This window comes from Macrobrachium nipponense, chromosome 26 (genome assembly GCF_015104395.2).
Source record: "Macrobrachium nipponense isolate FS-2020 chromosome 26, ASM1510439v2, whole genome shotgun sequence".
NCBI classification, from domain to species: domain Eukaryota; kingdom Metazoa; phylum Arthropoda; class Malacostraca; order Decapoda; family Palaemonidae; genus Macrobrachium; species Macrobrachium nipponense.
Genome location: NC_087215.1, coordinates 73,921,820 through 73,939,297, shown reverse-complemented (window position 1 = coordinate 73,939,297; position 17,478 = coordinate 73,921,820). Strand labels below are relative to the sequence as shown.

General features: G+C 36.1%; 1 protein-coding gene across 1 annotated transcript in view; it reads left to right on the top strand.

Moving 5' to 3' along the window:
* The window catches only part of LOC135200429 (glutaminase liver isoform, mitochondrial-like), a gene marked incomplete in the record, with an annotated part of 185,304 nt that overhangs the window by 86,191 nt on the left and 81,635 nt on the right, over positions 1-17,478 (top strand). Inside the window, 2 exon segments of the mRNA XM_064229065.1 lie at positions 4,736-4,784; positions 4,786-4,866. Of these exon segments, the coding sequence (XP_064085135.1) occupies positions 4,736-4,784; positions 4,786-4,866 (130 nt within the window).

Genomic DNA, 17,478 nt, shown 5'->3' with positions numbered 1-17,478 from the left:
CCCTGGGTTCATCTTCAGTCCAAAGTCTTCAAAATTATACACGGACTTTTTACACTTTGTATTATTGTGGACCCTTTAGAACAGAAAACCATGTTTTTGTTGTTATCTCCCTTGGAGACGGTTCCAGCGTCTTGCCTGTCCTTCGTAACTTCATGTATTTTTTTAAAAAGGAAAAATCAGCACGGCTGATGAGGTCTACTGATCAAGTAGACGATAGCTCCCGACTTTTAAATTTTTTTTAATACACATATTACATAAGTGTGGACTTTTATTACTTCAAAATATTCCAATCACGTGTTGGTGATTTTTTGAAAAGGATGGATTTTGTTTTTCACTGAACTGTATTCAAAGTTACAAGACGCTCACTTACGTGCTCCTACAATTGGAAAAGCATTTCGTATGGTACACCAACACACGAAATAGAATATGGCGTTTATCTGCTAGTGGATTTAAGATATTTCATCTATATTCCTGACAAAACGTTCAAAAACTTGCTTGATATTCCTAGGAACTCCCCAAAAAGCTGACAAACCGGAACATTCTTGTCATTGACTCTGCCAGAACTGTAGTCATTTGAAAGACCTTGGCAACATTCGACTAACCCACGGAAGTAAATTATAATCAGTAAACCGTAGCACTGTAGTTGAAAGACTGAATTTTAGAAGAATTTTAGAATATATATCAAGAGTTGAAAGTCCAAACGATGGAGAAGGTGATGTCGCATGAGCCATGCTTTTCTCTGGCGTCTTTCAAGCATCGTGCAACAAAGCTTTGCTTGTGCAACTAAAGGGAAATAAAGTGCTCCAGGTAATCAGTTGCAAAGTTCGTCTGCAAGATGAAGCGAGAGTCTCCGGGGAAAACGCGCTCGGTCGACACCATCACCCAAGAATAGAACGCACCCAAAAAAATAAATACCTCTTTTTGTGTGTCGTATCGTAATGTGCTCTTTAAACTGTTACCTGCACAATTATAGTACGACCTCATCCAGGTGCTTGCTTGACCACGCAACACTTTTAGAACGATTGTTTTGCATTTTTTTTCTTCATTTTTGTCGCCACTGTATTGCCGCTGCCTTGCCTGAAAGTCTTGATTTTTATACTTACAGTGTGTTATTTTTTTTTATCTCTCTTTCTAACCAAGAGTATTATTGTTTGATGGCATTGCGTGCTTGTGCACTTTTCACTTTTCCTCTCCACACCATTTCGTGAAGTTCTGCGTTAAAGTGTACCACTCATCAAGTAAGCATTCTCTCCTCAGTGTCTGTTGTATGGAACGGTACGGTAGCTGTAGTTGTACTGGCCACTGGAAGCCCCCAATATATAGGTACCTACGTCATAAAATCTCAGCATAAACACAACCGTATATTTACACTGATTGGCACACCAGTCCAAGCGCGTTTTAACCCTTTCATTCGCAAATATTTCTCACGATTCTAACACTTGTTATTTGCAGCTACACGGGAAAACAAAGATAAAAACTTACTCCCCCAAAAACGATGCCTTATCTCAAGTTGCATGGAATGGAATGGATCACTTCACCTTTCTTTTGATCACCTCCTTTGCTCGAGAGAGAGAGAGAGAGAGAGAGAAGAGGAGGAGGAGAGAGCAGAGAGACGAGAGAGAGAGAGAGAGAGAGAGAGAGAGAGAATGAAATGGTCGTTTGACTGTGCGCACCTTTTTTTCTGATTGATGTGTTCGATCTGTTTCCTCTTCTTTTTCTGTTTGTGGTAGACCTATTTGACTCTATTTTTTTATATATATATTGTGTGTCTTACTCCTTCTTAATAATTCCCCCTATCTAGGTTTTTGTCTACCAAGTATCCACTATGCTCCATGAGATCAGTAAAGTGTAATTGTCAGTTTCTCTTTACTGGTACGATAAATATAACACAATGCCCTCTTAGGTGACATTTCTAGGTCCTGTATTTAAATGGTCCATTGCATTAACCCCACGGCTGTCTGTTTATGTAATGCCTGTTTTAAATTATCAAAGCACCTTCGGCTTCAATAACCTCACAGTATTTTGAACAGCAAATATCTGAGGAGTAAAGTATCGGAGTTGTGGATTGGGTTTCGATAAGATTTTTTAAATATTTATTGACCATCCCCAGAATTTTGTATTCCAAAGACCTACCAAGTCCCCAAATATTTGTAAAAGTCCCCTAGTTGAGTGTGTAAGTCCCCCAATTGAGTGTATAAGTCTCCAGTTGAATGAACAAGTCCCCAAATGAATGAATAAGTCTCCAGTTGAATGTATAAGTCCCCACTGGAGTAATTAAGTCCCCAAATGAGCGAATAAGTCCCCAATTGAGTGAATAAGTCCCCACTTGAGTGAATAAGTCCCCAATGAAGTGTATAAGTCCCCAGTTGAATGCATTAGTCCCCAAATGAGCGAATAAGTCCCCAGATGAGTATGGAATTGTCAAAGTCAAGTCATTGTCAGTGGATGAAGTTATATTTGTATTTTTTCTTGGAATTGGAAAGTTATAATTATAAACATTGCTTTCTTTTCGCAGGTAACCATCGACTGTGCCTGCAAGCAGCTGTGTGGAGATATGATAACTGTCTAAATTTTCTTTCAGCAGTTGATCCCAAATATCACATATTTAGAAGTAAATGATGCTTGTCTGTTAATTCTTGTCCCAGATGTAATGTAGGGTGATAGTTTTTCTTTAAGTTGTGTTTTCATTTTAAAAACTGGCGTCATTCCTATGTTTATTCGTGTCTCTGAGGATGGTAATCAAAGAAGGATGTAGTTTAGTTAATAGTATAGAAAACGAAAGGAATTTTGTTGGTCTTATATATATATATATATATATATTATATATATATATATATATATATATATATATATATATATATATATATGTGTGTGTGTGTGGTGTGTGTGTGTTGTGTGTGTGTTGTGTGTGTATCCAATAAAAAGGAGCCCATAAAAACACCAAAACATAGAGAGAAAAGTGCTATATTTCAGACACTGCTATCTCCCTCTTCAGGTAGATGAATGAGAAAAGTTTACAGAAAAGTTGGTATTTATACCAAGAGGTCCATCCACAGGCAAGCCAATTTAGGTCACCCCCGCTGATAATCTTCCTTTAGTCTTCTTAAGTGTTGGTTGAATGAAAACCTTGTTGATTGTATCTGAAATCCATGCTCCTTTTGAGATGTTCATTACCTGCCTCGCCTTTATTAAGGCCGATTCCATCATTTGACTCTTGTACCGGCAGTTGCTGCTATAAATTACACGTGACAAATTCCAGTTTATTCTATGGTTATGTTCATTTATATGGTTGAAAATAGCCGAGTTCTGTTGTCCATACCTAACTGACCGTTTGTGTTGTATTAATCTCTGGGGAAGTGATTTACCTGTAAATCCGATGTAAGATTGGTCACAGTCCTGGCATGGGATTTCGTAAACCCCAGTGTCCTTGAGAGATGTCTTTTGTTGGACGTTAATCAGGGATTTGGCTAAGGTGTTTGGGTAAGTAAATGCAAATGGGTTAGATTTTCAGAGGGTGTGGGTTACTCTCTTAATCGTGTCCAGGTGAGGAATTTTTATTTTATTGTTGGGTGTATCTCTGGTCTTGTCTTTAGGGGGTCGGTAGAAAATTACGTTTGCCTTCTACCATGGATTTCAGATACGATCGACAAGGTTTTTATTCAACCAACACTTAAGAAGATTAAAGGAAGATTATCAGCGGGGGTGACCTAAATTGGCTTGCCTGTGGATGTACCTCTTGGTATAAATACCACCTTTTCTGTAAACTTTTCTCATTCATCTACCTGAAGGGGGAGACAGCAGTCTCTGAAATATAGTCCTTTTCCCTCTATATTTTGGTGTTTTTATGGGCTCCTTTTATTAGATGGAATTTTAGTTGTTACAGAAACATTTTCTTTTTACCAGTCATATGTTTATATATATATATATATATATATATATAGGATATATACATATATATGGTAGGTATATATATATATATATATATATATATATATATATATATATATATATATACAAAGAAAAGAGAGAGAGAGAGAGAGAGAGAGAGAGAGAGAGAGGGGGCTAAGGCCTTCAACATATCTGTGACGTCACGGTTTTAAAACATGGAATCAGGTTCTACAGTGATGTAGTGATGTACCTTGTAGACAGTCCTAAAAGAAAAATCATTGATATTTTTGTAGTCATTGTGGCTAGTGTAGTTTTCCTCGTAGTTTTCTGTTATTTATTTGTAGAGACTGAGGATTGAGATATTGGCTTATACGTATCATATGGTTCTGATCCCTTTGCAGGATATGCCTTATATATTTATTTTGAAAATATCTACAGTCATTTGTGTTTATTTATGATAGTTTTCCTCATTAGGATTTTCAGGTGTTATATATATATATGTATATATATATATATATATATATATATATATATTATATATGTATATATATATATAATATATATATATATAATATATATATATATATTATATTCAATATTTATTTATTAATAGTTCTTTCACCAACCAGTTGTCCACATCTATCAGTTGAGATATATGTATATTGTGCGTGTGCGTGTGTGTGTGTGTGTGTAGTTCATTTTCGAAGCCCTTCCGATTTCGTAAAATGTTGCCCAGTCATAGACAATCCAAGTTTCATGATGTTGACGCGTAAGTGGCTCTTTCCTTTGACGATATTTTTTTTTTTTACCAGATTAATCCAATTTCCTCTGTTTCCACCAACGCCAGAGTCATCCAAGACAACATAGTCCTGATCTCGAGGGCTCTGAGACACCAGTTTCGTCATTCCGGACTGGCATGACTTCACGGCCTACATCGAGGAGTTCTACTGGTCCGTCAAGACTTTAACGGACGGGAAGGTCAGTCTTGGTACCTCGATGTTTTCCCTTGCTTATAAAATGCTATCATATTCCTTTATTATTATTATTATTATTATTGATTTTATATATGGTCTTTTCAATTCTTCTTATTATTCTCTTCTCATCAGGGCTGATATTTGCTAATAGCTGGCCGATGTTCATATACTTGGTTAAAGAAAATGTTTTCTAAAAATACTAATTATTGTTATGATAACAAAAGTGATTAACAAATCTTAGTAATGGAATTCCAACGTTTCCAACCGTATCATCGGGTCGGTTCATTTTCAAGGAAAGGTGAGCGTGAACTGATTGAATGGGTTGTTGTTGTTGTTGGAGTATTAAGCTGGCTTTATGCCAGCAACGGGCTTTAGCTAATGTAGCAGCCCGTAGTCCATTTGAATTATTTTTAGGTGCATTGGTGATTTAAGGATATGAGGCGATCTTTTTTATTTATGATTTCTATGGAATGTGCAGGTGGAATGGTAATGGATTCAAAAGTGAAAGGAAAAGTGAATAGGCAAGGTTACAAACCCCTTTAAACCCTAAGGTACCCATTAGTAGAAGATAAAGATCGATAGTAGCGAGTCCTGGCGAGTCAGAGATAGCCAGTAATGTAAGGAAATCGAAAAAATTTATAGTCGTAGAAAAAAACGGAAAAAAAAGCGCAACTCTATGGAGTTCAAGTACCATATTTTCACTTTACGAGAAAAAAAAAAAAGCAGAGAGCGTCGATCGTTTAGCAATAGGGAACGACGAAGGAAAAAAAAACGAAATATTATCAGTTTTAGAAACAGGATATCAAAAATAAGCGACAGCTTAAGCGGGTAGTTAGAGTGACAGTTGAAATATTCGGTCGTTAGACGTGAGGCGGCCGAAAAACGGAGGGGAAAGGAGGTATTGTTTTAGTAAAAGAAAAAAGCAGTTAATGCTATAAACAGCACTTTTTTCATATAGCTGCGATCTTTATGTTTGAGATCTGTATCTGAAATCTTCTAACAGGAGGTCATCTGGAGACTGATACTCTAGGTTCCAACAGAGCGTGGACGAGCTCAGAGAACAGCTGATGACCCCACTGCCACTGTCGTTGTTAAAGATGGCTCTATTTAAAAAAGCCTCAAACTCCTCGTAGGTCAGCAGGAACTTTCTGATTTGATATTCTCCTACGAGGAGTATTCGTTTTCCGACGCTTGAAGTTCTGTATTCTTGTTTGCAGGTCCCTTTTACAAGGGAGCATTTCACAAGAAATACAAAGAGGATGAACGGAGAGCCCTTCGTAACATCATCGAAAGGAATGTCTCCCCCACGGACCCTGACGGAAAAAAGTAAAATTGATCATTTACTATAAAGCAAGAAGACCAGTGGCCTGATTATGAAAAACAACCCAGCCCCTGTGATGCAGGACCCTCTCAAGAAAAAACTAACGTTGTCTACCAATACAAATGCCCTGTCCGGGAATGCCCGGCGCTAACATTGGTTATGCAACGATTGCGATTTTCCAAGAGGATATCCTGCCACGCTCAGGAAGGCGCCATCCATCAATCATGCAAAAAAACGTCCACAATACCAGGATAGACTCGGAAGGACATTATCCTAATATTGGTATTATCGATAAGGGCAGCCAGACCACCGTCTGCATCCCCGCCTCTTAGAGGCCCATACACAATCGGGAAGGGAAGGAGGAGACCCAGCCTTAAACACCAACTCAAGAGACTTCACTCCTCCCGACGGTGGCACGTAGGGCGCTGCCCGCCGGCACCATAGAGCCGATCGAACGGACCAATCAGGTGCCCCTGCCCAATACTATTTGGCTCCCAGTCTCCAGCGTCCGTCACGCGAAGAGCAGTGCGAGCTTCCACTCTGTCAAGACGGCGGCTTGACTCAGGGATTTAATCCTCTGTTCAGCCAATGAAAACGCAGCGCCCATCAGACAGAGCACCTGGGACACATAAATACCGCCGAACGACCCCATTCCAATCAGTTCACGCTCAACACCTTTCCTTGAAAATGAACCGATGATAACGGTTGGAAACGTTGGAATTCCATTACTAAGATTTGTTAATCACTTTTGTTATCATAACAATAAATTAGTATTTTTAGAAACAATTTCTTTTAACCAAGATATGAACATCGGCCAGCTATTAGCAAATATCAGCCCTGATGAGAAGAGAATAATAAGAAGAATTGAAAAGACCATATATAAAATCATTCCACTAGATGCTGCCATCATCTTTAACAAAACATGTTTAAGAGAGGGTCTCCACTACCTTCATATTATTATTATTATTATTATTATTATTATTATTATTATTATTATTATTATTATTATTATTATTTTAGTTTTCTGTAAAAGAAAACTTTTGAGATGGCTTTGTCTGTCCGTCCGCACTTTTTCCTGTCCGCACTTTTTCTGTCCGCCCTCTGATCTTAAAAACTACTAAGGCTAGAGGGCTGCAAATTGGTATGCTGATCATCCACCCTCCAATCATCAAACATACCAATTTGCAGCCCTCTAGCACCAGTAGTTTTTATTTTACAAAAGGTTAATTTTAGCCATGATCGTTTCGACGATATAAGCAGGCCACCAAGGGCCGTTGTTATAGTTTCATGGGCCGCAGTTCATACCGAGTCAACCCAAAGATAGATCTATTATCGGTGGCTTTGATTATACGCTGTATCCTGCCTCCTTAGGAGTCCATCACTATTCTCACTATGCGCGCTGTTTCTAATAGCACACTCTTCTGCACGAGTCCTGGAGATCCTTCCGTTATCTAGTTTTTCCAGGTCCCTTTCCAGGGATCTTGGGTTCGTGCCCAGTGTCCATAGAATTATGGGTACGGTTTCCGCTGGCATATCCCATATCCTTCTTATTTCTGTTTTCAGGTCTTGATACTTATCCATTTTTTTTCCCTTTCTTTCTCTTCAACTCTGGTGTCCCATGGTATTGCGGCATCAATGAGTGACACTTTCTTCTTCATTTCGTAGATCAGTGTCAAGTCTGGCCTAATGACTCGTATCATTCTATCTGTTGTGATATCATGGTCCCAGAGGATCTTTATTATTATTATTATTATTATTATTATTATTATTATTATTATTATTATTATTATTATTATTATTATATTATTATTATAGTACTTAGGAAGCAGACCCTCACTCAAGCATACTTTATTAAAAGTAATGGCTACTTCAGCAGCGGTACGCTTGTAGAGATTCTTCTTTACTTTTCGAATGGGGGCTTTTTCAGTACTCCTTAAATAGGCTAGTAGAGGCGCCTATGGACGTCATTTTCAAATGCGGGGTCTTATTGACCTCCATAGGTGCTCTACTAGCCTTTTAAGTAGTTCTGAAAAAACCGCTATTCGAAAAAAACTGAGAAGAACCTCTACAAGTGTAACGCTGCTGTAGTAGCCATTACTTTTGATAAAGTATTATTATTATTATTATTATTATTATTATTATTATTATTATTATTATTATTATTATATTATTATTATTATTATTATTCTCCTCTCTATCAAGGCACACCACAGCTGTTTAACTCTGCTTCCATCAGTCTGGCGTTTTTTTCCATGAATGAGAGTTCATCTGCTTTTTGTCCGTCTGTGGTAACTTAGGCAGATAGTTCTTCTTCTTTCTCTGCATCTTCTCCCACTTCCGTGTGGGGTCGATGTATCTGACAACTCTCCTCCTCCACCTGGCTCGGTCAGACACATCATCCTTTGACAATTGTTTGTCTCTCACTCAGATCTTCTTGAACAAGTGTATCTCTCTCTCCTCCCTACTTGTGTCGCATCCCTGCTCATCCCATTGCCATATAGCCATTCCAGTGTAGTCTCCTTTCCTGGAACTTCTTTGAGAGTTCTACGACTTTAGGAGTTCCTTTTATTCTGTCATTTCTTAAAGAAGCTAACATTTGCAATCTACCGCCAAGACCATCGTCTTCATTTCTCAAAAAAAGCTAATATTTAATCACGTGCTAAGGGCTACCCATACTCGACGTTGCAGTCAAAATTGTCTGTAATCTGACAATTAAAGTCCTTGCCCCATAGGACATGGGTAAAGGACGAACTAGTTTGAACATGCAGAATATCCAATTGCCTCTTTCTACCCTCCATTTGAGTGAGTGGGAAAGTTTCCATTACACTTTTCAGTGGTGTCACACAAGCAAGTTTTCTGGTAATCAAGCACAGCTGAAGTCATGCATGATCTTTATTGTCTAACTAAGCACTGAAACTTTTGTACCAGACGGGAAGGAAAACATACAGGCAACTTGTTGCAAAGTTTGGTATTATTATTATTATTATTATTATTATTATTATTATTATTATTATTATTATTTTGGGCTTTAGGTCAAAGAGGATCTTGTAAATTAATAGTAGTACTTCGATGTATTCATTACAAATATCCATGTTCAAAGTACAATCCAATATGTTAACCAGAAGTGACTCAGGCTATCAACATTAGTGAGATTTTGTCTCCGCCAGAAACAGTATTAGCTTTGAATTCGAGCACATTTTCCTTTGTACCAACAATTAGTACTGAATATACTTTACGTGACTCTAAGTATGTTCATGTTGCCGTCCGCAGTTCCATTTTTTTTTTTTCGCTTTCTTAAAATCTTCAGCTGGGAATTCTTGCGGACAGAGTCGACAGCTTATGAACCCAAGAGTCACCAAAAGGAAATCTTACCATTACCTTACCTTACAGACCTTACATCTTGTTCGGGTTGCCCCAGGTCCCTCAGTGTGAGGCACCTCTAATGTCTACCAGAGAGTTGCTAGTACATCTTCCGGTATATTTTGTATCTTCCAATCTTGGATGGTCTGGGATGCAGTTTAGATATTTGTCGAGCTTATTCTTAAACACATCTACGCTCACTCCTGATATATTCCTCAGATGAGCTGGCAACGCATTGAATAGACGCTGCATTATCGATGCTGGTGCGTAGTGGATTAATGTCCTGTGTGCTTTCCTTATTTTTCCTGGTATAGTTTTGGGCACTATTAATCTACCTCTGCTTGCTCTTTCTGATATTTTTAGTTCCATGATATTTTCTGCTATTCCTTCCTTTATCTGTTTCCATGCCTGAATTATCATGTAGCGTTCTCTTCTCCATTTCTAGACTATTATAATTTAAGAATTGTAGTCTTTCCCAGTAGTCTAGGTCCTTAACTTCTTCTATTCTAGCTGTAAAGGACCTTTGTACATCTCTCTATTTGTGCAATATCCTTTTGATAGTGTGGTACCATATCATATTGCAATATTCAAGTGGACTACGAACATATGTTTTATAAAGCATAATCATGTGTTCAGCTTTTCTTGTTTTGAAGTGCCGTAACAACATTCCCATTTTTGCTTTACATTTTGCCAACAGAGTTGCTATTTGATCATTGCATAACATGTTCCTATTCATCATCACACCAAGGTCTTTAACTGCTTCCTTATTTGTGATGGTCTCATTATTAGGTCCCTTATATGCATATAGCTTTCTTTCTCTGTCTCCATAATTTATTGATTCAAATTTATCAGAGTTAAATACATCCTATTTACCTCTGCCCAATCATATACTTTGTTAAGGTCTCTTTGTAGAGCGTTCCTATCTTCATCACAAGTAATTTCTCTACTTATTCTTGTGTCATCTGCGAAACTACTCACTACCGAATCCTTCACATTATTGTCTATGTCTTCAATCATAATAACAAACAGTATTGCAGCTAACACCGTACCTTGCGGCACACCGGATATTACCTTGACTTCATCCGATTTCTCGTCGTTTGCAATAACTATCTGTTTTCTGTTGTGTAAAAATTCTTTTAACCATCTTCCTACTTTATCCACGATATTGTGTTTTCTAATTTTCTTCGCTAATATATTATGGTCTACTTTATCAAAAGCTTTTGCAAAGTCTAAATAAACCACATCTGTTTCATTTCCGCTTTTCATATTTTTGAATATGTTCTCACGGTGGACTAACAGTTGGGTTTGTGTACTTTTTCCGGGTACGAAAACCATGTTGTCCTTTATTAAACAAATTATTTTTTATTAAATGTTTTATAATATTTTTCTTCATTACCCTTTCATACACTTTCATAATATGTGATGTTAGACTCACAGGCCTATAATACTTGCCTCTAGTCTTGATCCACTTTTGAAAGTAGGGGTAATATATGCTAATTTGTGCTCCTCATAAATCTTGCCTGTATCTACACTTTGTCTTAATAATATTGCAAGTGGCTTTGCGATAGAATGAACTACTTTCTTTAACAAAATAGCAGGAATTCCATCAGGCCCTGCAGCAGCTCCATTTTTAATTTCATTAATAGCCTGCACAATATCAGCTTCATTAATATCTATGTCAGCTAAATATTCACTATTTTTTCATCCCTTACTTCTATATCATTATCTTCATTATCTATTCTAGGGGTGAATTCTCTCTTATATCGTTCTGCCAGTATGTTGCAAATTTCCTTTTTTCATTCGTTAATCTCCCTTCAATTCTCAGAGGGCCTATTTCTATCTTCTTTTATTCATCTTCTTCGCATATGAGTATAATAGCTTGGGGTTTTGCTTGATATTTAATAGGGTTTTTTTCTTCCAAGTCCCGTTTTTCATTTTCTTTTGATTGTATAATCTTTTGTTCTGCATTTTCTATCTTACTTTTTAGTTCTATAACTTAGCTAGAGAGAGAGAGAGAGAGAGAGAGAGAGAGAGAGAGAGAGAGAGAGAGAGAGAGAGAGAGAGAGAGATTATATGTATATAATTATATATATATATATATATATATATATATATATATAATATATATATATATATGTGTGTGTGTGTGTGTGTGTGTCTGCGTGTGTTTGTGTGTGTGTGTGCGCGCGTGTCTGCTGGTCTGATCTCTTCTATTGCTGTTTCTTTGAGCAGATCTTCATATGTCCATCAGCTCTGTTGGTTTTCTTTTAAATAATGTACTCACTATTTTCAAGGGATTCAGATACCAGCATCATGGTAAATTTATCAAGGAAATAGATTCAGCTCTAGGAGATTTATTTTTTCGTTTCCTTTATTTTTTAAGTTTAGAAAACTTACTTTATCAAACCTTATAAAGTAACCTATTTGCTCAAGCTCTGGGAAAGATACTGTTTGAAGCTTTGGGGGTAAAACTACTTTTTTCAAGCTTTGGAACAACTATTTTCTGAAGCTTTGGGAAATATATTTTTTCAAGCTTTGGAACAACTATTTTCTGAAGCTTTGGGAAATATATTTTTTCAAGCTTTGGAAAAAAAACTATTTTCTGAAGCTTTGGGAAATATATTTTTTCAAGCTTTGGAAAAAAACTATTTTCTGAAGCTTTGGGAAATATATTTTTTCAAGCTTTGGAACAACTATTTTCTGAAGCCTTGGGAAATATATTTTTTCAAGCTTTGAAAAAAACACTATTTTCTGAAGCTTTGGGAAATATATTTTTTCAAGCTTTGGAAAAAACTATTTTCTGACGCTTTGGGAAATATATTTTTTCAAGCTTTGGAAAAAAACTATTTTCTGAAGCTTTGGGAAATATATTTTTTCAAGCTTTGGAACAACTATTTTCTGAAGCCTTGGGAAATATATTTTTTCAAGCTTTGGAAAAAAAACTATTTTCTGAAGCTTTGGGAAATATATTTTTTCAAGCTTTGGACAAAAAACTATTTTCTGAAGCTTTGGGAAATATATGTTTTCAAGCTTTGGACTATTTTCTGAAGCTTTGGGAAATATATTTTTTCAAGCTTTGGAAAAAAAACTATTTTCTGAAGCTTTGGGAAATATATTTTTTCAAGCTTTGGAAAAAAACTATTTTCTGAAGCTTTGGGAAATATATTTTTTCAAGCTTTGGAAAAAACTATTTTCTGAAGCTTTGGGAAAATACTCTTTTCAAGCTTTGGAAAAACCCCTTTTCAAGCTCTGTTTCAAGCTTTGGGATAAAACTACTTTTTTCAAGCTTTGGAAAAACTATTTTCTGAAGCTTTGGGAAAATACTTTTTTCAAGCTTTGGATGAAACTACTTTTCAAATCTTTGGAAAAAAAAACCGTTTTTCAACCTTTGGAAAAACTATTTTTGCCAAGATTTGAACAACTACTTTTTTAAGATTTGGAAAAACCACTTTATGAAGCTTTGGGAAAAATAATTTTTTCAAGCATTGGAAAATAATTTTTCAAGCTTTGGAAAAAACTTTTTTCAAGCTTTGGAAAAAACTACTTTTGCCAAGATTTGGAATACCTATTTTCCAAGCTTTGGAATAACTACTTTTTTTCAAGCTTTAGGAAAAAAACTGCTGTTTCCGGGCTTTGGGTAAAACATCTTTTTCCAAACTTTGGGGAAAAAATACTTTTTTGAAGCTTTTGAAAAAACTAAACTTTATTTAAGCTTTGCAATAAAAAAAAAATTTCTCTACTCTAAATCAGTGCTTCATTTAAAGACATTAAAAAAAATGCTCATAAACAGCAAATTCTTCACCTTCAGTTTCAGTGAACAAGTTGGCTTCACTGAGCACAGCACAGGCTCTTGAACAACAGTATGCCGTTTATTTTTCTGTAAAAAAAAAAAATGGAAACTCTAAGGCCCCGTCCACACGGCCGAGCTTTGCTCGACGAACTTTGTTCGATGTGACGTCAGAAGCGGAGAAACTGCGGTGAAGTTCTGACTTTTCCCGCTGTTTCTCCGCTTCTGACGTCACATCGGACAAAGTTCGTCGACCAAAGCTCGACCGTGTGGACGGGGCCTAAGAGATGGTTATTTGTCTGTCCGTCCGCCCTTTTTCTGTCCGCCCTCAGATCTTACAAACTGCTGAGGCTAGAGGGTTGCAAACTGCTATGTTGATCATTCATCCTCCAAACATCAAACACACCAAATTGCAGCCCGATAGCCTCAGTAATTTATATTCTACTTAAGGTTAAAGTTAGCCTCAATCGTGTGTCTGGCAACGAAATGACCACAACCGGGCCGTGGTTGAAAGTTTAAAGGGGAGCACGGCTCATACAGCATTATATATATTGTACAGAAAACTCCATTGTGCCGAATAAACCTCGACGCATTTTTTACTAGTTTACTCTTGCACAGACTCTTGAACCAAAGTGCCTTTTCACTCTTTTCGTCATATCTGTAAAATACCCTCTTGCACGAACTCACCTTTGTCTTTCTTTCCCTGTTCTAGTACTTTTGAAAGTCTCACACTTTTGAAATGTTTGTAATGGATGTCCGTTTTGTTAAGTAATGTGTATTTCACTGTTGAAGACCTTTTTCGCACATTGGCAAAGTAATAATCCTTTTTAGATCAAGATGCAAGTAGTATTCCTGTTTCAGAGTAAGAGACAAGTAATATTCCTGTTTTAGATCAAGACACAAGTAATATTCCTGGTTTAGATCCAGAGACCAGTAATATTCCTGGTTTAGATTTAAAGACAAGTAAAATTCCTGGTTTAGATCAAGACACAAGTAATATTGCTGGTTTAGATCCAGAGACAAGTAATAATTCTGGTTTAGATTTAAAGACAAGTAAAATTCCTGTTTTAGATCAGGAGACAAGTAATATTTTAGAGCAAGAGACAAGTAATATTCCTCTTTTAGATCGAGAGACTCACTGGACCTGACTTTGAGACATTTCTCAAAGGTAGAAATGTCATATGATACAGGACCTTAAAGTACCAGTATTGCAGATTATTGATTGATCGTGTTCAGGATCCTGGGTTTACAATACGCTTGAAGTTAAAGACTATTTACTCATGGGGTTCGAATAAGCTATTCTGTGCCTGGCTAAATTTATTGTCAGCATTAAGTTTATAGTAGATTACTGTTTTTGTAGGTGGATGTTGTTATGGCAAAATGAGGCAAAGAGATATTAACTTTTAACTATAGATTTTAATTAGTTGCCTTTCCATGAAAACATTTTTTTTAACCTTGAAAACATGCCAGTTATTGAGATACATGTTTATACAACCACTGAGGCTACGTATCTAATTATTGATGAAAAAGAATAAAATGACTCATTATCCTAGATAAATATGAATTAAGATGATTCTGACGGAGTCCAAATGATTTTCTCCACCATTATAGGGTTCCACGTAGAAATATATATCAGTGCCAGTCTATTTTTAATTCCACCACATGTAAATTTTTTAAATATAAGCAATAATGGCTGTGATTTTTTTTTTTTTACATTTTGGGTGGGTTTTCACTTAGAAATATGTATCATTGAAAGGTCTCTCTTTTTTTTTTTTTTTTTTTTTTTTTTTCACCTCATATACATTTTTTAAAAATACAAAATTGCATTGATGACTGTGGTTTTTTTAATATTCTTTTTATTTTGGGTGGGTTTTCACTTAGAAATATGTCATTGCTAGTCTATTATTGATTCCACCACATGTAAATTTATTTCAAATAAAAATTTACAATAATGACTGGTTTTTTGGGGGTGGGTTTTCACGTAGAAATATGTATCATTACCAGTTATTTTTTAATTCCAGCACATATAAATTTTTTAAAATACAAAATTGCAATAATGACTGTGGATATTTATTTTATTTATTTTTTTATTTTGGCTGGGTTTTCTCTTATAAATGTTTATCATTGCCAGTCTACTATTGATTCCATCACATGTAAATTTATTTCAAATACAAAATTGCACTAATGACTGTGGTTCTTTTTTTATTTTATTTTTTTTTATTTTGGGTGGGTTTTCACTTAGAAATATGTATCAATGCCAGGTTTTTTTTTTTTAAATTCCACTGATGTAAATTTTTTTAAAGTACAAAATTGCAATAATGACTGTAGTTTTTTTTTTTATTTTGGGTGTGCTGCGTAGATTTCACAACAAGGCAAGGTAAGACATGTCGACGTAGGTTTTGTTACACTGCTTTGCACAAAAATCACCCCCTTTTTTTTTTGTGTTTTCATGATTTATTTTTGAAGCTCCACTGGGCCTTCTTGCCACGTGACGTATACTCCAAAATGGCGTATAACCACACTCGTTGTCTTTTTAAAGCTCTATTTGGCCATCTTACATCTTGATTTATACGCCAGAATGGCGTATATACATTCGTATCAGTATCTATGTGTCTTTCTTTGTATATGTTAGATAAAATTTCACTGACGTTCATCATTATATATATATATATATATATATATATATATATATATATATATATATATATATATATATATATATATATAACGTCCACTTCCCTCCAGAACATTTCATTTTTTATAATCATAGGTGGTTGTTCCTTGACCTTCTTCTAAGAGACACGCAGCGTTTAAGTTGTCATTATATCTCAGTTATGACGCTGACAATAATCAAACTTATTTTATAGTTTTTCGTGGCATTTCACACTCGGCACAAATTCACACACGAGAATATTCCAATCTTCCCTCCTAAAATATGTGTTAGAAAAACGCCTTTGAAACCAATTCATTGCTCAAAGTATGTTTTCCTTTGTATGGCATTTTGTGTCTTTCAAAGTGAGAGCAGACCGAAGTTACAGTGAAATCTAAACGGCTGATGGTAGGATGTCACATTCATACATTGTCGCTTACTTTGTTGTTGTTTAGGGGGGGGGGGGGTTAGAAAGGTCCTATGGAAGAGCATAAAAAGGCCTGAAAAAGGTGTTATGCGTTGAGTCAAAGATAGAGTTTTAGATAAGATATTTGCGATTTATTTATTAGAATAAAAATGAAAGAAATAACTAATGTGCACGTTAATCAGTACTGAAAAATTATTTCTAATAAAACATCATATTTATTTAAATTTCCGTTGGTGAAACAAGGCTCTATCTGACCGTAGATTTTAGCACGTTTTAATTTACGTTACGAGTTAGAAACATAATGTTTACAACTTATGCGTTAGGGGAAAATCTTGCATGCGCCCAGTAAGGTGGAGGTCTGATCACGTCTTGTTTATTCTTACAGTTCGTACATAAGATGCTTATGCATCTTATTTTACTCGCAGTCCAAAAAGTTTATCGGTTTCCTGGCAAACTACCAAAAAGAAACCAAGAAAGAAACCTCTCTGAAGATGAATCTGGTCTGGAATTTCTGGAATTTCTGGAAACTGGAATTGTTGTTCGCTTGTCTACTGACCTGCACTTTTGCTTTGCATGTAAAGCTTGTTGTAGATGGTTTGTCCTGCTGGTGACTGGATTATAAAAATAAAAGCTTGCTGTATTTCACCACTGGTTCACTGGTATAGTGGTTAGTGTCGTGGCATGCCACTTATGTCGCGGGGGGTGGGTTCGCGTCTCCCCCGGAATGATGAAAGATCACTGGCTGTGTGTCGTGATCAGTTACTGCCGCAGTGGGAGATTGAAACTAATATTCTTTGGAAGCTTCAAGAATTTCAAGTTAGCGGCCCCTTTGGTGAGCTCGTTCCGTGTGAATAGGTTTCGTCTACTGGAATAACAGTGATATAATAATAATAGCAACTTTGGCTATTCTGAGGACCATCCATTATTTCGAATCTGTCGTTAGTATATAGCAGTTTTAAAATTGCCCTCTTCTTGCATCCATTAAGAATCAGCTTCTCGTATTTTCTCAACAGCCTGTCTAGTCTACTGGAGGCCAAGTTATGAATACCAGAAAGAACTCACATTTATGAG